At 38.5% G+C, this 25,389-nt stretch overlaps 1 protein-coding gene across 2 annotated transcripts in view; it reads right to left on the reverse strand.

Annotated features, from left to right (window-relative positions):
- Window positions 1-25,389, reverse strand: part of KIAA1328 (KIAA1328 ortholog) — a 172,595-nt gene that overhangs the window by 14,319 nt on the left and 132,887 nt on the right. The window contains exons 9-11 of one of the 2 annotated variants that reach the window (XM_064736181.1): window positions 22,842-23,026; window positions 16,204-16,312; window positions 10,289-10,398 (exon numbers count right to left, since the gene is read on the reverse strand). In XM_064736181.1, coding sequence (XP_064592251.1) covers window positions 10,311-10,398; window positions 16,204-16,312; window positions 22,842-23,026 — 382 coding nt within the window. In that variant the 3' untranslated portion in view covers window positions 10,289-10,310. Of the gene's footprint in view, window positions 1-10,288; window positions 10,399-16,203; window positions 16,313-22,841; window positions 23,027-25,389 lie in introns of those variants that run through there. The other variant, XM_064736180.1, reaches the window with a different exon arrangement.

Consider the following 25,389-nt stretch of genomic DNA (forward strand, 5'->3'; position numbering starts at 1 on the left):
TTCTTCCCAGCACACTTTCAGCAAATCTGGGACTACCTCACCCTACAGCTTTGTGGGTATTAAATAACTACAAAAAATTTTAAGGGGCATGGTTTAGGGCTAAAAGAACCCCACCACATATAGCTTGATAAGTCTACCACCATTTACATGGGTTAGCACTCTGTCTTTTTTGCAAGCTCAGTCCAAATTCCCAGCCTGCCAGATAATAAATCAACTTTTTGCTTCAGTTGTACAGTCATTGGAAGATCTGCATAGTTTTAGGTCAAGCATTTATACCCTTTTTATGATTCCAAAGTTTCTTACCTTGTCATTTAGTTACTGAACTGTGAGCTTTCATTGACTTTCTAACCATTGTGGCAAAAACTGCGAGAAGCTGTGCAAGATTTAAAACCTCACTGAGCAGAGGAGCAAAATCAGACTGCAGTAATTTTAAGTACATTTTGGGGTGGAACTGTGACCCTGTGGAAGCCAATGGAAGTTCTGCCACCATTTCACTGGGGTTAGCTTTCGTCCCTGCCATTTCTTGTGCTGGGGTGAGTAAGTATTGCAAGCTGTCTATTTTTACCTTGGAAATAAGATGGCTCAGAATGCTCAGAAATAGTTTATTCTACCATTCTATTTTCCTTTTTATCCTCCCCATCCTGGTTAAATATTTTACATACAGTCAATTGCTGTACCTAAACAGCAATTCTTCTTCTGGTTCTGCATGATCCTTCCTCTCCTGCTTGTCAGCTTAATTTCTTCTGCTGTGGCATGGAGTGTGTAATAGCAAATCCAGCACTCAAATTCTTCTGTTTCTTAATTATCTCTGCCCTGTCAGCTATATCAGTAAAAACAAGTTGGCATTAGACAATTCAAATACAAGTAAACATCAAGTTGTGATAATATAGAGTCCTGCATTACTGTCATTATGGAAAAAGCTGTTTCAGGGAGGCTTAAAAAATTAAATAAGCCCAGCACTTCTAAATGGCTAAAAACCTAAGGATATCTAAATTATTCTTCAATATCTTAATCATCTGGGAGAATCATGATCTTATATAATGGCCATTTTAAATGAAAGGTTTGCTGCTCTGCACGGTTACCACTTCATTTCTAATTGTGAATTAAAGTATAATTTAGGGTGGCTGTATGCCAACTTGACTAGAAAAATTTAGACAGTAACTCTGGTTGAAAGAAGGGGGAAAAAAGCAGTTAGATTTCTTTAAGTAATAGAAAATCACTCACCAAGTTGTACTTTAAAACAAAACACTAGAGCTTTAACTCGACAAACTGACTTGAATTAAAGCACAGAAAAAAGTGCTTGCACTGTAAATCTTACAGAGCAAAAGTGATGGTAGGTTATCATTCTGTTTATTAGCATGCACTTTGGAGAGTTCAGGGCAAGTATGGATACGCATTCATTCCATTTTATGCTGCACATTACTGAAAACACATTCCTCATAAATAATTCATAAATGCATTGTCTGGAATTTCAGATTCCAAAAATACAACACCGTTTTCAACTTTATGGTTGCTTGGTCTTCAAAACAGAAACAGACAATTGGATGGATGGACTTCACAAACCTGATAAGAACCCATCAGTCAGAATTGCACTCCAGAGGTAAATGCAAACATCTCCCAAGCCTCTGATCCCTGAAAGCAAGACCATGATGATAGACCCTGTGCTTGTGCTAGCAGCCCCTTGGTAGGGAACAGGCAGAAAAAGAGAAAGGGCAAAAGTAACCACATAGTGAGGTGTGGTAGAGAGCTAGTGAGTTGAAATTGGGTAGAAACCAAAAGGAATTTAAATATAAGGTATATTAACAGTCAAAATACAAAGACTGAATACAGCTTGTCTTGCAAAAAGCCCATTCTTCAGACCAGACTGCACTAGAAATGAGCTTTGCTTTTTGTTCTCAGCTTTTAACTGGTATCACTTTGTTTATGACATAGTAACTGGCATAATCTTTATGTCAGCTATGCTAGCATGAGTGAGGCGAATAGGTTCTTGCACTTCATCTGAAGTCTAATTCCTGCAGGGAGCAGAGTGACCACAACACACAAAAGAAACTGAAGCATGCTTCATAGGCTGGAGTGCTTAGGGTTTATATACACAGTGATTTCTGTATCTTGCTGACATTATATATGTAGCTTATACTCAGTTGGTTTTTTATCTTCATACCATGCTCAGAAGCCTGACATCAGATAGAAACTGCTTTTCAGCCAGATTTGCATTTACTTGCTCAGTTTTACCCACCTCCCAGTGACAGGCACACACAATTTTGGGCACCTTATCTAGAGAAACATTTGGTGCCCAGCTCCTAACAGAACAACAGCCCATGATCTCCCTATGCACCAGCTCTTTATACAAACTAATTCCCTCCAATTTGCCTGAGAACAAACATTGCAACTGAGCTCAAATACTTGGCATCCCAACGCACTGACTGCTTGGGTGCAGACCATATGTGAAAAAACAATGCTCTCATAAAAATTGTATTCCAATACCCAACTGCTGTAAAACTTCTTACTCCGTGCTCCTGCGTGGAAAGACTGGGACTATCTGTCACTCTGTTCCATTTCCAGGTGTGCTGAACTCTCTGGGGTAATATTTAAATCAGCTGAGATTTCATACATCAAAGATGAGGATACATAATTCAAGAGGAGCCACTGAGATAAAACAGTAGCTGTAAAAAATACGGCGTGTTGGTGGTGCCTGGTTTAGCATGTCAAAGAGGGGCCACTGCTGGCGAGGAGCGGCACGCCGGCGGCACCGAGCAGGTCGTGTGGCAGAGCAGGCACAGCCTCTGTCAGCTTCACAGGGACACGGCCACCGAGCAGGTCTGGCACTGTGCAAGTACCAGGTTGCAAGGCACCCTACAGGAAAAAACAGCAGTGAGGCACAGAGCACAAGGCGCTCAGGCCCGGTGTCCCTTGGCTATAGTCATCACACGCTAACAACCTCTTTCAAAAACTTTACACAGGTGGTAGGTGTCCCACTGAGATAAATTACCTACTTTCAGCTGCTGAACAGATGGGCAGGGAAGTGAAATTTTAGTTTGTTCATTCCCAGCAGTAACTAGCAAAGATGATCTCGGCTGCTGCAGGATTACTTTTCGATAACCACACACCTGCAAACAGCCCATGATTCTGTTAGAAACTACATAAGGTCATTAATACACTACAAAATAAGGCAGGGCACTTAACAGCTCAAGAAACTGATGCTAAGTCTCTCATTCCCATATCCTTCAGAATATACTCTAGGCTGAGTGAGGCCAGAAAGTGTACAGAGAGGGACCTCAACAGGAAGGAGAAATGGGCTCACAAGCATCTCACAACCTGCAACAACAGGAATTGCCTGGTCCTGTACTTGGAGAGGAGTAACCCCAGGCACCCACACATGGCAGGTTTGACTGGCTGGAAGGCAGCTTTGCAGAAGGATCTGGATACTTGTTGTGACACACAAAAAACCCCTGAATAGAAGCCAGCAAAGGCCAGAACTGCTGGAAGGTCGAGGGAGTTGATCTTCCTCCTCAACTCAGCACCAGTGGGACACAGCTGGAGTACTGTGCCCTGTGCTGGACTCTCCAGTGTAAGAGACATGGGCCCAATGAAGAATATTATGGCTTTGATGTATCTGACACAAAATTAAAATGTGAGAAAGCTGGGAGTGTTCAACCTGGAGCAAAGGCAGCTCGGGGTAATCTCACCAAAGGGGATAAATACTTGACATGGCAAGGAAAGAAGCTGGAGCCAGGCTCTTCCCTGGAGTGCCCAGTGAAAGGACAAGAGGTAATGGGCACAAACTGAAATACAGGAAATTCCATTCAAATGGAAGTAAAAAAGTTTTCTCGCTGTGTCAGTTGTTGAACATTGGCACAGACTGCCCAAAGAGGCTGTTCATCAACACACACCAAAAGGGCAAAGACTGACTGCCAAGGACTTGATGCTGACCTACCACCTATGCAGTGCAGGCATCATACAAACAGGGCAGTTTAAAATACCAATCAATGCCGGCAAACCAGGAATCTCCAGAAACAAATCAAAACATGACCCAAGGACTTCTGCGCAGAAAAGTCTGCAACTCATGAAAACCAGGATTATGGGAAACCAGATCATACATCTGAACAAATCACTTCAACAAATGACAATTATACTTCACCAAGTCACTTACAACTATTCACATGCAAATATATTGCAGTGTAGCCCACACCCTGTACATAGTTTTGTTTTTTTTTTCTTTTTTAGTAAGATTGTCATAGCCACACTGTAAAAAACTTAACAAAAATAGTTTTAGTATCTTCCCTTTAAGCTTGCAAATATTTTCCTGGCAGAAGTCCTGAGCTAACTTTACAGCAAGATCTCTCAAAGGAAACAGAACTTTAAAAAAAAAGCCTCAAAAAAATACACTACAAAATGAATGTGACCCAGGGACTTACCCTTCTATGCAACAACACGATCAGAGTGCACAGAGACAGTGAAGTCCGCAGGGCGTGAAATTAAAATTTTCACACAGATACAATGAAGTAATGATACAATGTTACAACCTTGGCACAAAAATCTTCTGGTTTGAGTAAAGTCAGCGTCATGTGATGTTACGGTTTGTGCACTGGTAGAAAGAGTCTGCTGCTAAAAAGTTCATAACAAAACAGAAGAGGCAAAAGCAAGAAAATTGTGCAGCTAATTACAACAGACCTGTACATTCTAGTGATCCAGACATCCCTTAAGATGCTCATCACAGTCGAATCAGGCTGTCAGTGCAGGCTGAGTTAAGAAAACACACTTATCTTTCATGTCTAGAAATCTAGATGCTGAGAGGCCATTAGGAGATAAAAAAAAGATTGGCAAGGAAGGGGGAGGGAGAAAACAACTCTCTTATGAGGTCAGTTTGTTCCCTACAAACGAGGTAGATACACAGGTTCAAAATTCCAAGCATATGGATAAGAAGAGGGATGCACAGAGCAATTAACAGAGTCAAGCAGAAGCTGGGATGAGCAGCAGCTGGAGCACTGTTAAAGTCCTTCTAGGAATTGCTTCACCTGCTACAGTAAAAAGAAAAGGCTGTGCTGGAAGAACACTGGCTCTTAAGCAAGGACAAGGTCATTGGAACAAGAGAGGAGCTGGAAAAGCTCTGGGCAGAAGCAGGCACAGGGGCACAGACACTTTAGAAGACTGTGCCACATCACAGTGGTCACCTGCAAAGCAAGCAACCTTTGTAGTGCAGATACACCAACACAGTCCCACAGGAATTCACCAGATACTCTGCAGGGAGCAGGAAGCTTCATTTCTAAGAGTATAGAAAAGTCTCTCATAAATCATAATGCTGCTTGTACATTAGGATGTTACACAGAGACCCAACAGACTGACAGACATGCACTCTATAAAATACATTTACAGGCCAGAATTTTGTGGGGGAAGAATTGGAATTCAGTAATACTGCTCATTTCAAGCCACAATTTTGTGATCACAGGCACAGAAGTTAATGCATGCAAGAACTACTGGCAATGTATTTCTAGTAACCCTTCTGGAAATGTAACAGAGAAAGTCAGTTTAACAGTGCAAAGGTCCTTCCTTACAAGACAAGTTTCTCATCGTACTGATCCAAGACAGTACACACAGAGAAACATACAGCCAAATGTGACTTAATAAAAACTTCAAGTCTTCAGCTTATTAATTTTTTTTTTAATTTTTCTCATTTCATTCCAGTGATTTCATTAGGTTAGACTTCTTCATCTTTATTATAAACTAATCAGAACTGAAATGTTTCAATAGACCCAATTTCTGTTTTAAGTAGTATAAGATGATTCAACGCAGATGAAGCAAAAACCAAAGTTAAAAGTACAATGGCATTAGAGGCTTTGAGAATATACTTTAAAAGATGTTAAATACATAAATTATATATTAGTACTCTAGAATGTCTTTGATTGTTTTTTACATTGAAAAAAGAACTGTATCAACTTTTTTTTTTCATGGAATAATAGAATAGTTTGGGTCAGAAGGGACTTTTAAAGGTCATCCAGTCCAATCCCTTGTAATAAGCAGGGACATGTTAAACTAGGTAATTTTCACTACCTTCTCCAGCAGTATGGAACAAAGCAAAATACTTCAAAACTTACAGGTGAGAAGAAACAAAGGTGAAAAACAACATTTAAGTCACCACCATTAAAAGAGAGAGTGCTAACTTAGTACAGGGCAGAAACAAAGATACAATATTATTCTCAGTAAAAGTTTTAGATTTCCATCATATTCCCACATTATCTCCCTCCCAACACACTCAGACCAAAAGAAACAATTTGTTTCTTCCCCCCTCAGAGGGCCATAAACTAAGTACCATCCCAAAAACAACAGAAAACAGATCAAAATTAATGAACGTGGCCCCAAGCTACTGGGGAGATAGAAACACATTTCATGGAGCAATTTAAATATTAAATATAATCAGTATCTATAATTAAGTAAATGGTGAAAAAAAAATCCAGCCTGATACTGTTTTCTTTCTCAATTATCTAAATGTTAAAGAGATAGCTTCAGTGCTCTAATCACAGCTCCTCACAAAGCCAAACTTAACAATGATCAACAGCATGCGTTTTTTAAAAGGAAATGTGGCCTAGGAAGAGAAAAAAGTCACACCTGCAGTAGAAACTGGTGCACTCAGCATGAATAGAGATCTGTAACAGAGACTATAACATCGCTCTGTGTTTCCTTCAACTCTGCATCAGAAAGCTAAAGGCATGCTACCTGCTTCAGCGTTCCCCAAAGTAAAGCCAACAAAATAAAAACTTATTCAGTTCAGTAGTTCAAAATTCAATAGTCTTTACACTGAAAAATCCCCATTACTTTCCCTAAACAAATGTGGAAGATACCTTGGCTCTTTCATTACTCTACCCAGGAAAAATCAGGGCTCAAATCTTCCGTTATGATGTCCTACTGAACTCATGACAGATATGTAACATGGTAAGATTGAGACACAAACCCAAGTATTGGGTTTTTCCCAATCAGAAATGTTTCAACAAGGATAGTAAGAGATAACAGCTATTTAAAAATAGATAACTATTTTAAAATCATTATTATAACACATATATCAAGAATGACTTTAAAAAGCTTTATGAATTAGAAGAAATTACAATAAAAATCTTGAAATATGTGACATTTAAAAACACAATAATGATAAAAGGTCAGGATACAAGCTCACTGCTGGTTTCTGTCTTCATTTATATCATCTGAATGTGCCATCTCACAACTCTGTCTGATGCCTACCAGTTTTTCCAGTAGACAAGAAAATAAAGAATTGTTCCCTAATCATTTTCTGCATGTCACTTTTAATTTTATAAAATTCTCATGGTATCCAAAACTTAGCCACCTGTTTTCCAAGCTGAAGATTCCTACTTGTACTGTTCGTTCCATAAAAATTCTCTCACACCTGGGAGCAATTCATTCCACTAGCCAGATGTGACAACCAACACACAGTAACCACTATAGAGCAAAAATTTGCTACAGCAGTCTTTTATTTCAGAAGTGGAAAAAATAGAAAAATGAGAAAGCTTTTTAAAAATAACAGTCATATTAGGACTCCAAAAATGGAGATTCAACCTATGGAGAAAGACTTCAGAGGGATGAAAAGAAACCTTGCCAGTCTAAGGTTTAAAAAGTAAACTGCCATCCAGTGCAGTCTAAATGAAGAAAATTGTACAAACTGCTAGCTCAAGGGAAGGGAAAAAAAAATACCAGAAACCCACAACCAAAAACCCTACAAAAATCAAACCCTACAAAGAATTCCAGCCAAAGACAAAGGGTTAATCTGCTGAAAACATTAGGTCCAGTAACAAATCCCAGTTTTAAGTATAAAAAACATAGACAGTTTAAGTTAAAGCTAGAAGGAAATGAAGTTACAAAAGGAACGGGATGATAAAGCTACAGCAGAGAAACTCCATTAAATGGAAGATACATTCACCATGTAGGAACTTGGGAAGTTTCTGAAGCTACACAGGACACAGTGGAAGACCTGTTTGAAGCTGAAATGTCTTGCTAATAAATTACAGAACAAATCAACATGACTGAGCAATCATGAATTGCTGGAATCAGCTGGTACTCACTCAAACTTCTGATGGAGCTCAGGTATGAAACAGTTGAACTGTCAACTGTAGCTTGTAACTAATTGCCTAAAACTGCTTCAGTTCTGAGCAAATGCAGGATTTTTTAAAGTGATTTGAAAAGATGCAGAAATCTACAAATGAAGATGTCTAACCTTTAGAACAAGCCGATTGATAGAAATTATAATAAGGAATTAATAAACTTGACATATTGGCAGAGACTAAATATAAAGTCTTCATTCACTGGGGACCTCTACAAGATTCCTAAGATTATTATGCGTCTAAACAAGAAAAATATAGTTTATGTAGTCTATCTGGAGTTCCAAAAGTCCTCCAGCAAATGTATTACCAAAGACTTAAAAGCTGACATAAACGACGAGCAAAATTCATTAATGCATAGATAACTGGCTAAAACCCAGGAAATTAAGAAAAAACATTAAAACTGGTCTGCTATAAAGTGGCCAGAGAGGTCATCAGTGGAGCTCACAGAAATTTGTGAGGGCCTGAACTCTTTAATGCATTCACAAGTGGCCTAGAGAAAGGACAAATAAGGAGGAGACATTTGCTGATAATACTATGCTATTTATGGTAGCTCAAAGAAAAGCTAAATGAGCTTCATAGAGACAGAAAACTAGAATATCACAAAGGCTTAAAAAGTATATTAAGAAGTGAAAATGGGACAAATCAGAGACTATAAAGCAAGAACTGGTTACTGTCCTTAAGTGAGAGAGAGACAGGAGTGTATTTTTGAAGCAGGAAAGTCATCAGCTGGAAATAACTATCAAATACCTGACAGAGCTGTGTCTGTCTGCCTGCTGAGACCATCTCCTGGTGCACAGCACAACTGATGGGCACGGATGGGGACAATTGTGGTGCCAGGCCCTGCTCAGACCAAAACATCATTGCAGTGCCACAGTACCCAAGTTTGAGTTACAGGGCGTCAGCAGGTCACAACAGTGCAAAACAGGACTCTCCAAAGCAGCCAAACTTCCATCACCACAATTTTTATTGAAAATGTTACTACATCACAAGCTCGTGGACTGCTGAAGTAGAGGCTGCATGCTTAAAATCAGGTATATACACATCCTGTCCCATAGTGGAAGGCTTTTACATCTTTGATGCCTCAGCCCTTCAATTCACAGTGCAAGCATTAAAAGTATACTAATAATCAGGGCACTGACCATGCAGCAACACATAGGTTAACCCTGCATTTGCCTCCAAACCATAATGAAAATATGAATGACAAACAAATTATTTTAATTCCACATATTCAGCTACAAGAGGGATAAGGTGTCAGTGTGCGTTAATCCACACTTATTTTACAGCTCATGGGATAACAGGTATGACTAAAAGGATATTCTGCTGGTTCTAAAATAAAATAGTGATGGTAACTAGCTCAGTTTTCTCAAGATAAACAAGACAAATTCCACCCTAACTATACCATCATCACAGTTAAAGATCATTACTGCACAAAGATGTGCTGTGGTAAGATCCTGCCCTGAGGAGTTTACAGCCTGAAAGGCCCAGGAAAGTGAAGGACAGAAGAAAAGGGGAATTTATTAAGCATAAGCAATATGGTGGAAGGATGGCAGAGACATCTTCTGGGACAAAGGCTTCTTAAAGTAAGATGTAATTATCCTGTATATATTATTGGTCTATTCCTCCCATCTCAAAAATAAAACAAATTTCCAAAAAACAAGAAGAAATGTCTCAGAAACATGAGAAGAGAAACTACTACAGTACTAGGAACAGAACAGTTGCTTAGAGAACCATGAAGACAGGAATCAAGACTGATCTTACCTTGCCAAGCTCTGTAGAAATTGCCATCACAGTAGCTCTAAACAAGTTTTTAGAAGTACAAGGCAGAACACTCAAGGTATCAGCGCAGGAAAAAGAGACAGTAACTTTTTGGTTTTTGACAAAAAAGTAGAGAAAAATACAGAGGAATCTCAAAATATTTTAAATATTTTGAGGTTGTTTTCATTGCTGTGATTACAAATGCAAACAGGAATCACATCCAAAGAACCAACATTCTCTTAAGATTTGATGTAGTATTTGAGAACCTGCAGATGCACACAGGGAAAAATTGTAAAAAAATAGTAATTAAAATAACAATGAAAATGATGCAACAAGTTAACTCAGTTTCATAACATGATTTGTACTCTATTTTCCTTTGCTTATTATTACTTTCAAAGTACAGTCAAGTTATTGTCATACCACTGAATGATGGAAACCTTGCCAACTACTTCAAAACTGACACGTTCTCTGTTGCACTGAGCATTCCCAGAAGACATTTCCCTTCATTTTAATACAAAATCCTGTCAGATCCATGGAGCTGAAAAAAAAGGTGTAAGGGATATGTAGCTGTAATAGACCTCCCCCAACTAGTCAGGTTTGGAATAAAAGACTATCAAAAAAGATTCAAAGATCCAGTGCTAGATTAATGCAAATATCTGCTTGTTTGCAAGTGTACTTTTTGATTAAACTGGCATACATCAAGTACAATTAGAAGGGTTATTTATAACTAAGAAATACATAATTCTGCATTTTAATGAGGGTGACAATTACAGCCAACAGTTGGTAATTAACATTAATCCTTTTGCACTGCAAATCAGAATTTCCCAATATGATTTTCATTGTCTGCAATGGACACACCAAAACTGTTATTGCAAAGGATCTATTAGGTGGGCTGCTTTCACACAAATAGGTGTTCCTGTTACACACAGTAAAGAAAGAAACCAATGATGTGTTAAATTTGATAACCTCAGATGTAAATACAGAATGTCACTTCAAAATTTACTTGATGTCTACAACACAAAATACAATCAAGGCTTATCATTTTCATGGCTGAACCCAATTCCAGGTTTCCCAAGAGCCAGGCTTCACAGGTGAAATCTGATTTCAACACAAGCTTGAAATCTCCCATTGTTAAATTTGGTTTAGATCCCAGCTCTGGGTTCACATCTGCATTTCCCCCCAGAGGCTTCAAAGCTTTTAGTGGTTGTAACCGAACAGAGCAGATAAGGAGGAGCGTTTGCCCAGTCGGTATCAGCTTCCACAGCAGAACTCTGGAGCAACTAGTAAAGACAGGAATAATCACTACCAAAGGATTTGCAACTGCAGCAAAACCTTATTGCAAATTCTTTCCGTAAGCAGGTTATCAAAAAAATTTTGGTTCACAAATCCACTGAATTTTAAATCTCAATCTTCCTAAATTGCGTTAACATATTTCCATTCGTTGAATAAAAATTTCTCTGAAAGTAAGTTCCATGTCTATAGCAAATGTTGAACTTATTAAACACTTCTCTTTCTGATATCTGTAATCTTCAAAGAGATGATTTAGACTTGCTATGTGTGTCTTTCCAAAAGAAAAGGTATTTCTGTTTTAGCCTCTCAGCTGTTGTCTTTTCAAAGAGAAGCAATAGAAAACTCTTTTCATAGTGGTCTTTAATAGGAAAAGAGACCTAGCCCAAATCCTATCTGAGGCAAAGATCACAATGCAGCCAGTAAATGAAGCCTCTAGAAGACTACTGAGGTGTTCAACACCTGGGTCAGGCAACTGGAGGGGGATCAGTGTCAGGTACAGGTAAATGAGAAGGTAGAAAAGGAGAACTGTGAGCAGTAAGCCAAGAAACCTACAATGCACTTCTTACAAAGAGCTGTAAAATTCACATTTATTTTGTAAGTATGAGATAGATGAGTTATTTCTACATATAGAGGTGCCCAACTAAAATCAAGATAAGTGATATTAATGTCCTATGGTCAGTATTATTGAACCTCGAAAGCAATAAAGTATGAGTCGATAAATATTACATTTGCAACATAGTTAACATTCTTCTACTGTCTCTGGCACTTATTACACATTGTAACCGCAAGTCTACAATACATTATTCATATTTGGGGTGTCACTGAGTGATGGATTGCTGTAAGAGAGGCTGTCCTTTAAATAAATCAACAAATAAAAATGCAAATGTTAACATTTTCAGCCACAACTTTTTCCATCTTGAATGGGGAATGAAAATTTCACATTATATCGACAGCCAGCAGAGAGAACAATTAACAACCTACACTGTGAATAAGAGAGATTAATTTGCCAATGTCTGGTTTTATCACTTGCATATGGAACTACATTGGACTTTTTGCACTGCTGGCTTTCTCAGGGAGTAGGCAAAACTTGTGTCTCCTACCACTTTCAGAAACTAACTCACCACCCTACTCCAAACATATTTTTAATCTCTTTAAATGTTCCTAAGTAAAATCTGGAATGAAAGTTTTCTGCTCCTTTTGAATCTTGAGTGGTGTCTGATCCTAAGGATAAAAAAACCAATTCTATTTCTTTGGCAGTGCTTGCTCAGATTCTACATTCTAAGGAACTTCAGAAATCATCTTAAGTTGATATCCATATTTAAGCATCCAAAATGCAAAGACGTGAAAATCAACTACCACATAAGACAAAAGCTTGAATCTCATCACTGTCACATTTCCTAACACTCAGCACAACAGATCTACTTTAGACAATTCCAGTGTGCATTATTAAGTATACAATTCTGCACATTATATTTTACATCAGATATTAATTTGCTTAAAAGTCCCTGAGTACACATTCACCTGAGATGTGCTGGGCAATTGGGTAAATAGTTTTGTTTTTAAAATGTCCCTAAACACAAATTTACACAATACAATCTGTTTATAAGAACTCCAACAGGCCACTGTAGTCTAACAGATGATAATACAGCTCAAATACAGCATTCATATTGCAGGAACTTCTAAATCACTTCGTTTATTGGCTACAAGAAACTTCCCTCTAAAACGATGCATTCAGCAAGTATGAAAGCTTTCATCTGAAACTGCAACCAAAAACCACAGACTTAATGCTGAAATCCCTGACTATCACACAGTCCCTTAATTTACCTAACTGTTCTTGAATTCGCTTTGTCCAAAGTGAAAAACACTACAGGAGAATTATCTGTTTCCATGGTGAGCAGAACAAACTTTGCCTGTGTCTTTTTAAGTGCTTAATTTCTGCAGTGTTATAGGACTTACTGTGCCAAACACAACGCTACATGGGGAGAGCCTGACAATTGCAAAAGGGCTGTAATCAAATTAAATGGTATTTCAGAATGTACAATTTATAACTTCCTTTTTTTTATTCCCCCAGAAATAGCTGAATACTTTAATTTAGTGCGGTTTCACTTCTGTATGCAATACAACATTTGTTTTGCTGATATCAGTACCTGAGTATAGGTAAGGTAAGATCTAGTTTATATGTAAAAATTTCATTACCAAATGAAAGCATCAATATGCCAGTACTTCCCTGTGCAACTCCCCTCCAGTTCAGCAGAAACACAGACACTTTCTTCTAGGCAAACATCAGTTATGAAAAAATGTAACTGGTCACCAAAAAGGCAACATTTAACACAATCAGAGTAACCATGCTTTAAGAACTAATCTACTCTTCCAAATTTGCTCAGCACCAATCTTGTCTCTGAATATTTTTCCCAAATATATTGGCTTTGGTCTAGATAAATAAGCACATGGAGTAGAAGAGCTTTTCCAGACCTGCTGTGAACATAATTTGAAGGGCCTCATGCAGGTGTAGACACTTGGCTTAAGAACACAGGATAACCAAACTTGCAGCGTTTGGCCACGTTACGGAAGGCAGAGATAGGCATGCACAGAAGCCTGACAGGTAAACAAATTCACTACTAGCCCAGCTCCAGATGCCAGATAAGGAAATGCTGGGGTTTTCTTTTTCTTTCAGAGGTATCACTGGATTAACCTTGTGCACACTCACTTTGAAAGACTGGTCCTTCTACAGGTATAGCACTAAGCCTCCCGAGGTTTACATCTACCTTCTAGGGACACTTATTTCCTGTTCATGACATGATTCATTCTGAGACAGCGAAGGAAGCAGGACTGCAGCAATTCTTTCCCAAGCAGGAGGTAGCTGTAACACACTGAAGCCTCCAGTTGAGCCCTGCCAAGGCAGGCTATCATGCCAACACATCTTCTACCTGCCATGCCTGCTTCCCCAGCCAGCCCTCCCCAGAAGCCGTGCTAGCACCCTGGAGCCTCTCGCTGCCAGGGAGCTTCTGTCGCTTTCCAACACCTTCTCTCTGGCAGGCTCTGCATTGCTGCTGCTGCCGGGTGCCAGGGCTTGTGCTAGTTAAAGCTGGCACAAACACGAGTTGAATCTAGTCCTATAAATTTAAATAGTCAAAAGTAATTAGGTTTACATGTACTGCTGAATAAATAAATTTGCTCTTAGGCTAGGGCTTTGTGTTGCAAGTTTCAGATCTGTGCCAACTGTTGTGGTTAAGCTGTTAACCCCCCCAAATCACAGATCATAATGAACATGCTGACAAACCCTAACTTTAGTGGCACAAAAGCAGCAATAATTCTCAATATTGATTAATTTAGTTAGTTAAACCTGCAGTCTAAGCTTATAACCATTCAGTGATAAATTGAGACTGACCTGCTGCCCAAGCAGGTTTTTTGATGAAGGACAGAATCAGCTTCAGGTTTCCCCAGAAATATTTGTCCATTTGCCATTTTTAATTAGAGAAGGCCAGGAGTAAGGGAAAGCACAACATGGCTGTTTAACCTAGTTAATAATATCTACAGCACCAATGTTGAGAAAGAAAGGGAGAAAGCATGGGAGAAAAAGCCCAGAAAAACAGGATTTTTCATCAACTGGTAAAATAATACTTTAAAGATGACAGCTAATCAGACTCCTTTTACTGATCACTTTACCTGGTATGATTTCTAACAGCATATTTCAACAAATATTTTACTCCCCTCTGTGGAAAAGAATAGACCATCAATCCTCTTGAATAAAATTTCTTTTTCTGAGCAGTCTTCATATGATGTGCATAATTATATCTACTTCTCGGTGCTTGAATGGAATCTCAACCTAGCACTATTAGACAGTATCAAGCAGTATCTTTACATACACTTTATCTGCTATGCCTGCCTTGCAAAGGTAACCATTGCTTCTAAGAGAAACAAGCAATCTTGTGGTTTCTGTTAGTTTAAAGATACAGCTACTTGTGGGAAACAGCCCAATTTAACTCAGTTCCTAAATCCTCCAAGAATTATGATCCCTTCCATCAGAAGAAAAAAAAAAAGTGTTTCCATAACAAGTAAGTACAAATTTGTCAATATTGATAGTGGGTTTTCACCTATTATATATCACAAGTTCTCTCAGAAGATAGAAATAAACTGCCAGCTGCTGCCAAGAATACAGGGTTGATATCAAGCATACATTTTCCAAGTCCACTGGGCCAAGAGAAGATTAAATCTGATTCTAACCCTCTCATCCTCCAAGAAGCATTTAACTCTTCTCATGAACAGTTGCACATTCCTGTTATGCCACTGTACTGTTATCTAACTAGTGGTATAAAATACTGCAAAGTTCATATTTCAATCTGCTTTTTTGTTGCTTAACTGAAGATTTTATTATGAGAAAATGTGGGATATGATAAAGAAAAGCAGGGATTGTATGCCGTTCTTCTAGGCAGTTACCACTAGAAACGTAATCCTGCCTAAAGAAGGCAAGTTGTTTTCAGACCTTTAAGCACAACAACAATGCTGCCTTCAGTTTTTCCGTTGGAACAGAAGTGATAATGCTACTTTTCCAGTGCATTTAGTGCAGACATATAGTATAATCAGGAATTGCTGACTTAATGTGATTTTGTTGCTTGTCATTAAACATAAAATAACTCTCATACAAAACATTTTAAAAGAAATGCCATTTGATAAAAATGGGAGTGGGGGAGGAGGCGGGCAAATGGCGAGGGATTAAAATCTTCAAGTGAATGTAAAACCTAACAGGGTTAACACTGTCCATTAAAATTATTTACAAAGGTATTTAATGTGTCAGGACTTGGAACATAAAATACTCTGTTCAAAATCTAAGTAAAATTAAAATGTTAGAACCTGGCATATTCTTGCTTTTTTTATTCTAACACGCAACTTAAGGCTTACTATAAATGTCAAAAGGATATGGCAGGTTTTAGTTTATATTATTCAGCGTGTGCTAATATGAAACATCACAGAAATTCAGTCACTTCCCTGCATCTGGGAGAATTTGATGGTTATGTTTGCAGAATCTTAAACCAGAGATTACCCAGCAGCTTACCGTGAAGGGTCATGCTGAATCGGTGATACGGCTGTGGTTGCAGGCACTTTGCTGCTGCCCATCAACCCAGGAGATATGGCTGCATCCTTCCTAAGTCCTGAAGTTGTCCCTGTGGAATGAAGTGAAGACAAATCAGGCATCAGAAGCTAGAGATTTTGGAATAGATGTTTCTCAATTCTGCCTTATTACAGAACATTGGGATGAAAAACTGAAACAGTTTTTGAGTGAGAAATATACACAGAGCTCATCAGTTGATAGTACTGTGCACAGCATCCTTTTCAGGACCATACAGAATCAAATCTGTAGAATAAGACACACTCTCCAGCATCCATCTTACTGCCCAGAGCTTGACAGACTTGCATGGTTATTATTCCTTAAGTGGCCCACAGGATTCAGCTTGTTTCACAGATGCAGTTCTCATTACATGCTTTAAAATGTTAGTTCTCCAAGTGTAATATCACTTCAATAGTAGTTTCATTTAAATAAAATAGAACTGAGAATCCATTCCTTCTTCCCACCTCCAAATAACTCTTGAATTACAAAATAATCTAGGTTTAAAGGTGAAGTTTGGAGGTCATGTAGTTCAATCCTCCATTTAAACAGCATCAACAGGTTTCAGACACTTATCACATTAGGTGCTGAATGTCTCACTAATAGAATCTCTGTGGGAAACTCCTCTGGTTCCACTGCTTGACCAGCCTCATAGTCAAAAATGTTTCCTGTATAGCTAATCAGAATTTTCTGAGTTGTGACTTTTCCCTGTTGTCTCTTGTGTGGCTGATGATGACTTCCAAGAAGGCTCATTCCCTCTTCTCTACCCCCTCTCCTAAGGTAGCTGCAGCAAGAAGCAAGATCCATGCTGAGTCACCTCTACCTGTAGCTGAATGCACACAGCCTTCTCAGCCTCTTGCTTCAGCCCCATGGCTGTCCTGGCTGCCTCTGCCAGACTCCCTACAGCTTGTCAGTGTTGTCTGTGCACTGTGGAGTCCCAGAGTGGACACAGCATTTTTGGGCACAGTCTCACTGAGCTAGCTGGGGGAAGTGTAATTTCAGCACTCTGATGGCCGCAGCTCTATGATTATGGCCCAGTAAGAAGTCCAGTTACTCCATCACAAGCACATCACTGACTCACTGCTCTTCAGCAGGACACCCCATGCTTTTCTGGCAAAACTGCTTTCAGGGCTTTTTCAGTGTCAGTTCAACCCAGCTGAAGGATACTGGCATTTCCCTTTGCTGAACCTATAAAAGTTCTGTCAAATCTTCTTCCCAACCTGTTAAGGTCCCTTGAATACTGTGCCCTGTTCTCCAGCACACTGACTGGTTCCCCAAGCCTGCTGACTTGCTGCAGGTGCATCCTGTCCTGCTGCTCAGGCTGTTGATGTTAAGCAGCTAACCACGATGAACTGGCTGCCAGCTGGACTGAAGACAACCCTTGAAGGCTGGTGGTTCAGCCAACTTTTCATTTGCTCACCTGAGAACTGAGTTTCATTGATCAGATTTAGTAAGACAAATAGCATACAGGTAAAAAAGAGGTAAAGGGAAATAGGAAAATTAGTAGCTATCTGATCTACCACATAAAAATCTGTGGATTTGGGCTTTTTTAATCTCTCCTAATTAACTGTGTGCAACCAACATCATTTAACTCGAGTCAGTATAGGGAAAACCAAACATATCAGCAAAAACTGAAGTCAAACTAGTGTTTAGATCCTTATGTAACCCTGTGATGGCCAAATATTTCTCAGCTCTGTGAACAGAAATATTAGCTATCAACCATTCTGAAACACAAAGCAACACAAGGTTGTAATTCCAGCTTCAGTGTAAAATGTACAAATGTTCAAGGAGTTATTTAAAACATGCATTGAATCTAATATTTATACAAATATATACAATTCAATAAATCCATGTTTTAAGATGCATTTTAGAGAGACTAACAAAAAATATGTTATCACCCTGCTATAATGAACTGTGTTTCAGCACCTTTCAGTAAAAAAATCTTGCCTAAGAAAGAGTTAATTATCAGTGAAGGAAGTCTGGAAATATCATGGGGATATATGCTGATTGTGTGTCCCTGGTAACTTGATAGTGTGCCAATTCATGATGAGAAGAGTGGGTATGCATATAAAGACTGGAAGGCTCTTGTTTAGAGTTTTGACTTTACGACTGAATAAGAGATATTTAGAAATCATTTCACGTGACAGTGGAATGAGGCAGCTGGATTTTAAGAAACTAATACCAAAGTAATAAAAACCTTGTTAACATGGGAGAAAATATTCAGTTGTTAATACAAGACAAGGCTGGCACACCGTCAGCAAACTACATTCACAGAAAATGAGATGTATTTCTGCAAAAAAAGACAATATATGGACTCAGAAGTGGCCAACACAGCCTCAAGGGGACTGTTCAAATACCCAAGTTTGAAAATATTACCAGAGCTAGAAACAGAAAACAAGAAAAGGAACTCAGCAGGAATTTACTGAGGCTGTTAGGCTGCACAGAAATAAAGCAGAGGCATAAAGAAATCCCAAATAAATGTATATTAAAAAAAAAGTTAAAAAATACATCTTGGAAAAAGCATGCACGTCTTTTGAGGAAAAAGAAGCACTCACGAACAAGCAAATATATAAGGATGATTAAATCAATAACATTCCCAAAAATGTCCAAGCTACTACTAATTTTAAAATATATTATGAGGGAAAAATAAAGGAAGGGAAAATTGGCGAGTAGAGGATAATGAAGACCCTGTTGATGTATAATACCTGTCTATATAAAGCTGATGAAAAGAAACTACCAGGGGAAAAAAAAAAGATACAAAGTCTTTAGTCTGAAGGATATATATTTCAGGGCTAAAGGGAATTAGTTAATGAATTTATGAAGTGACTGGTAATTATTTATGAAAAGTCATAGAGAACTGGGGTGATACAAATGACAGCAAATTAATTAGATTGCAGGTGTTAGAAGACAGTATGAGACTGGAGACATTGCAGATGATCTAGAGAAGCAAGAAACGTGGAAAAAGAATAGACACATTTACCCCTGGAAAAAAGAAAAAGCTCTTCCATAGTGTGGTAATTTAAATCCTGACACCAATGGAAAGAACCTGGAGCAGCAAAGAATCACAAAAAAAACCCCTAGATATAAGCTTGCAAGTCAAGCTACCCCCAGAGCAATTATAAATGTCTCCTAAATGGTAATGTTAAGAATAGTATGTTCAATTGGGCTAACCTGGTACAAGAATGATTTAAAGTAGATTAAAAAATCATTTGAGAAAACTCAAATAGCTATATATTTCTGTTTGAAAAACAGACAACTAAAACATTAAGAAAATGGGGAAATACAGCAGTCTATATTTTAGAAGTGTAAACATTAAGGATGAAGAAATATGGATGAGGCTGGTTCAAGCAGCAATGGAATGAAAGTAAGCAATGGGAAATCTAGGTTGATAATCATAAAAGAAATCTTTATGGCTTGAATAATAGTAATATTCATAAGACTTAACATTTATATAGTACTTCACATCTTCAAAGCACTTCACTAATATTAACTAATTGCTCCATTCAATTGTGGAGGAGAGTCTTCCCTCAAGGGAAGAAGTTCCAGATCCTGAATCCTTAAGAAGCTACATCAGAAAATCTACTGAAAAACAAACACTATCTAGAGAAATGAGCCCCTGGAAAAGTACAAGGCTAAAATGAACTAAAATAATTTTCCTTCTCTGCCTTTTTCTTTTGCATATGAAAAAGGAAAGTGTGCACACTATACAACATCATGAAGACATTATGTCCAACACGAAGAAACAAAGGGGAAAATAGTTCTTTCTTTTGTTTCAATGCAGAGGTACTTCAGGAAGCGTTTGTAAAGACGAATACTTTAAACAGAAATGCAGAGAATTGCCCAATATTGCACAGTGCAATGGATGCATGTTTCCCAGCCCCACAGCAAAATTTTCAAGAGCAGAAAGGAAGAAAACCACACATTTCTGTACTCCAGCACTTTTTAACTAGACAAGTTGTTAGATTTTAGTACACGTTGACATAGCTGGTGGTGACACCAATAAAAACAATTTACTACTGAAAGGATCTAAGACTTCAGGATTGCTTCAACTGCCTAAAGTTTTGCTGGTAATACTAAAAAAGTTTGACTACAAGACACAAACACCTGCTAAAGCACAGGAATAAAAACTAAGGAGCAAGCAGAAACAAAAGACAAAATCAACAGTGAGGGAATAAAAATCGATTTCCTAAGTTGATCCAGCAAGCTTCTACCCTGAAAAGAGAGCAGAAGTGACCCTTTCCACTCCAAGAGGTGAAGGGACCACATTAACAATGCTCTTCTACCTGTTACTAACCATTGCCTGGAAGAAGGAAACGTGTATTCGTTAGGAAATCACCCTTTTCAAACCCACTGTTGTCACAGCAAGTGACCAGTCCTGTAGGCAGGAAAGCCTTCAACCATTCCAGGATGAGAACAGCTTCCTGATTAATAACTTTAAATCTGATGTAAGTACCTGTGCTGCTCTGGAGGGACACTGCTACTGATAACAGCCACCATTCCCAGTGGCACAGCAAGCCCAAGGGCTCAGACCAGCATTCACACTGCACTAAGGAGTGCTTGGATAGAGTCACCATCCTGGAGAACATACAAATAGACCAGACTGATACCAGCAGGAGAAAAATAAACCTCTATAGCAATAGGTCAGCATCTGATGGTTGAGAAGTTTTCACCTGAACATGTTTCTGTACACAGCACTCTTGTGCTCTGACCAACAGGCCACCTTCAGGTATGTGGCCAAGGGAGTTCCATGCCTCAAGGTATCACTTTGTGGATTTCATTTCCCTTTCTCATACTGCACTAAATCAGAAATCCCAGGTCAGCAGCATCTAGGAATATCCAGTAAAAGCAAGGACAGAGCCAACTAAGTCCAGGCTATGCAGGCTAGAACTAAAAATCTTGACATTGTGTCTTGGTTATCTCCTAAGATGGAAAAAACACTTTACAAGTACGTGTGTGTGTGCTTGCTAAAGGAGTCCAAATATATAACAGAAGGAAGCCAATTAAAAAGGTACTAAATACAGAAGACTTCAACTTCAGTGATTAGTGCTAGGTAATTTGCCTTGTGATAAACAACCATTCAAATCAGTAATAGACCTGAGGTTGTTCCACAGCTTGAAAGCATTCCTCTGAACTTTATCAGCTATCACAGCAAGTGCCAATGTTTGTAAGTCAAATTTGGCAATGCAGCTCTACACCATTAAAGCCAGCAATCCCAGTAAGTGCTTGCAAAAGATGCCCACCATCTTCAGAGATCATGCTGATTGCTACAATCACTAAATCACAATAGGTGCAGCTCAGTTGCAATATGCAACAGCCAGATGCAGCTTGTAACTTCTCCTCAGTCCTACAAAATGAAACGAATGAATGAAGAAGAGGCCAGGTTGGATATTTTCCCCCGAATCTATGGAAAATAAATTACTTTCAGGGACTAGCCCAATCTAAGGAACAAAACCCACCATCCAGCTGTGAAAAATCCTTGTTTCATCACTGCAGCAAAGAGAAGGAGGAGGGGCAGAAGGAAGAGGAAAAGAGAAGAAAAAAAAATGATAGCTGAAAAAAACCATAAAAGAAAACCATCAGTGAAAATTGCCCCTGAAACTTTGCAGAATTGTAACGGCTTTCTCTTGCTTAAATTGATTGGTGTAGCAATGTTATAAAATGACTATTAGGATTCATTGTGCACAACAGAAAGTGTGAAATGTCAGCAGATTATACAGCAAAAGTAATGGGTCCTGAACCCCTGTTAGTCAAAAATGATTTTGTTTCAAATTAGAAATTGATTTTTTTGGACACAAGCCCTTTACAGGCTTCCAACTTCTGTAGCTGTGCCTTGGAAGAGATTAACCTCAGCCACTGTTTGGGTCCAGGCTGATGATACCCTTTTGAAAGTTTCTTCACAGGGACTGCTTTTTAATGTTGGTACGGTCTTAACCAATAACACAAGTTATTTGTTCCTTTGAGAACTGCACCACATTTCTTCTCATTTTGCCATTTTCTTTATTTTTATGCTGACATATACAGCAAACTGGCTGACAAGTTAAAATAAAAAAATAAAAAAAAAAAAGCTAGTTCATAATTGAACCAAGGATTATGTTCAAAGCTAAGCAGTGAAACATCCAAGCTGCTTTTGTTCCCAACCTTTTTTCTTCATAAGAGAGAAAAGATTGCATCTCTGCTCCCTAAGTGGAGGCACTAAGCTAAGGGCAGGATAGGTTTTAGCAGTAGAGACATCCCTGTGTGGCAAACTAGCAGGTTGTGATGGTGCAGTCATCACTCAAGGAGGAAAAGAATGCAAAGATTACATTTGAAGAGCAAACCCCACCGCACTTCTCACTGCCTTTTGGGAAAATTAAAAAACAAATAATTGAAGGAGTTTTCTGAGATTAAGGGACTACTTTTTTCTCTTTCATCAGAAATACCAGACAGGATCGCCACTTGTTATTTAATTATTTTTTTAATGGAGCTAACACTTTCTCTTTCGGTTGTTTAAACACCTCTAAAACTTCCTTCTTTAACTGTGCATTTAATACCCTTTTGAACACACCAGCACAATCATGGCCCTGCGATACAGTATGCTCCCCCCTTACCTTTCCTGGGCTTGGTGCCTTCCCTCTTGGTCTGCATTTGAGGGCTTTGCCCATCATCCATGTTTATACCAAAGCCAACCATTTTCTTCCCTGAACTGCTCCCATGACTGCTCCCTGGTTTTCTGGAGTTTTTGCTCTCTGGAGATGTCCTCAGTAAATAATCTTCATGTTTCAACACAGGGACACTAGGAGGAAAAAAAGATCATGCTGTTACATGATGTATTTGGCCCATTAACACTGCACCCAGCTCTCTACCAGCTTTTACTCTCCAGAAGCATAAACATCATGCTGCTGGTTAAGTAAGCTCTTGTTGAATACATTTATAATTTCTGAACGCAGAATGCCAAAGGCTTGAAGAGTTACCAACACGCTTTATCAGGAGTCTTTGGTTATCAGCAGCCAACAGCACCCTGACAACTGTATTTGGAGTTTTGCAGCATTGGGTACATTCCCTAAAGCATTAGGTCCTGGATTTCTCGAGTAGTTAGAACAGCACCAGTGGGATGAAGACATGGAAGAGAAGATGAAGACAGACTTTGTCCAGCACAATGGGCCAAAGTTGGAAGAAAGAATAATTTTAAAAATGTTCACTTTGCTAGGATAAAAGGGAAACAAAGAAGATTATGTGAAGAGAAATCTGAAATTTTAGTTTGCAAAAGGGAAGCAGATCACAAAATCACATAATAATTTTTATTGGAAAGGACCTTTGAGATCATCTGAGTACAAATGCCAAGGATACTGCTAAACCACATCCCCAAGTGCCACAGCTACATGTTTTTTAAAAAACAGAGATGGTGAGAAGCTGATTCAAGAAGAAAATGGATGAGAAGAAAGGAGACAAAGGGGTGAGACTGATGAACAGAGGTACTTTTAAACAGGATAGAGAATGTATGAGCAAACTGCTGGGAGAGAATGTGGTGGAGAAGTGCAGTACTTTGAGTAAAGTAAGGAAAGAGAAAGTTGACCAGAACCATTACGGTTCAAGATGAACTTCAACACACGATCATAAACACTGCATGGATAGAGGCAGGAGGCAAATCTGGTGACGGCGAGCAATCATGACCTCAAGCTCTGCAGACACAGGCATCTAAAAATGTTCTGGGCAGACAGGAGGACGACCCACATTTCTCTCAGCAAAGAAAAAGTTACTGCTTTCAAATTCTACTCTCTGGGAAATAACTACTGCTTTAAATGACAATCCCCAACATATGTAAGTCATTAGTCCCTGTCATGAAAGGCTCCTTTATAAAAGAAATTAAAAATATAAAAAAGTATCTTTGTATCATCCACATGAAATAATACTGTTTATTCCAAGATTATATTGATCTACTTGCAACCATGGAAGCAAAAAACAACTTTCTTAAGTTATTAGAAGATTAAACAAATCTTAACAGCTGGATTCTGTGAACCTAGAGGTCTTTTCCAACCTAAACCATTCTATATTTCTATGATAAATCTTTTTCCTGTTTAAGCAGCAATTTTACATTGGCAACCCAAAGACTGTCACTGAGCTTTTATTAGTTAGGATACAGCTTCATGGAGGCTGAATCACAAGAATCTTTTACCTAAAAGCTTGCACTGACTGAAGTTACTGTAGATCTGAGGGAAAAGGAAGAAATGATAGCTAAATTAAAAGTTTCCCATCAATGTGCTGTATAAGACATTGTTTAATAGGGCCCACTGAGCCTGTTGGACAATTAGTATTACTCCTGTATTATTAATGCAGAACAGTATATAATGGCTTATGCCTGTAATAACTGACTGAAGTGTTGGGTATAACTTCTCCAAATAATCTCCATTTACTTTAGGGCTTCTAACTGTGTGACCACTAATAATACTGAAAAGTGTTTTTTAAAATTTATGGTGGACTAAATTACTATCTTATTTGAATCATATGAAATTATTAACCTACTAATTCCTGCAACTACAAGAGCACCAAGAGGTGGTTTTGGATCCTAGCAACTGCTTAAAGAGGCTTAAAGGTGTAATAATTAACCAGATTTCCCTGATAAAACAGGACTTGATATTCCATTTGCCTCTACTTGGGATGATTAACAGCATTTAAAAAAACAGTGAGGCTGTCATTATTTGGATGCTTTTTGAGTTGTTTAAAGCACATTTGATTACAACCTACAGTCCTCATGTGAAGACAGTGACCTTCGGCTTGCAGATAAAGAGGTGACTACTCAATTGGTTCTCATCTGAATGCAGTATCTTCTATGGTGCACTTACCTCTATAATACTGAGTTCTGTTCTAAATACTGAATGGCAGATGAAGTTCAAACAGAAACAGACACCAAGAAGAAATTACATAAGCTAAGGTATAATAAATAACAAAAGAAAGTGTATTTGCATTTATAACTTAAATAAACAACTAGAGCCTCATTGTTTAGTAAATAACAGAAGTCAGCTCATGCTAAAGTTCTGCTTAAGTAAGGACAGAATCTCAGATCTTAAAATGACAATCTGAAAGGTGTGCAGACCAAGGAGAGAAAGGGATGACGCAGAGAGATTAAAAAATTCAGTAATTAACTATCTACCACAATTA

The sequence above is a fragment of the Zonotrichia leucophrys genome, chromosome Z (genome assembly GCF_028769735.1).
Source record: "Zonotrichia leucophrys gambelii isolate GWCS_2022_RI chromosome Z, RI_Zleu_2.0, whole genome shotgun sequence".
NCBI classification, from domain to species: Eukaryota; Metazoa; Chordata; class Aves; order Passeriformes; family Passerellidae; genus Zonotrichia; species Zonotrichia leucophrys.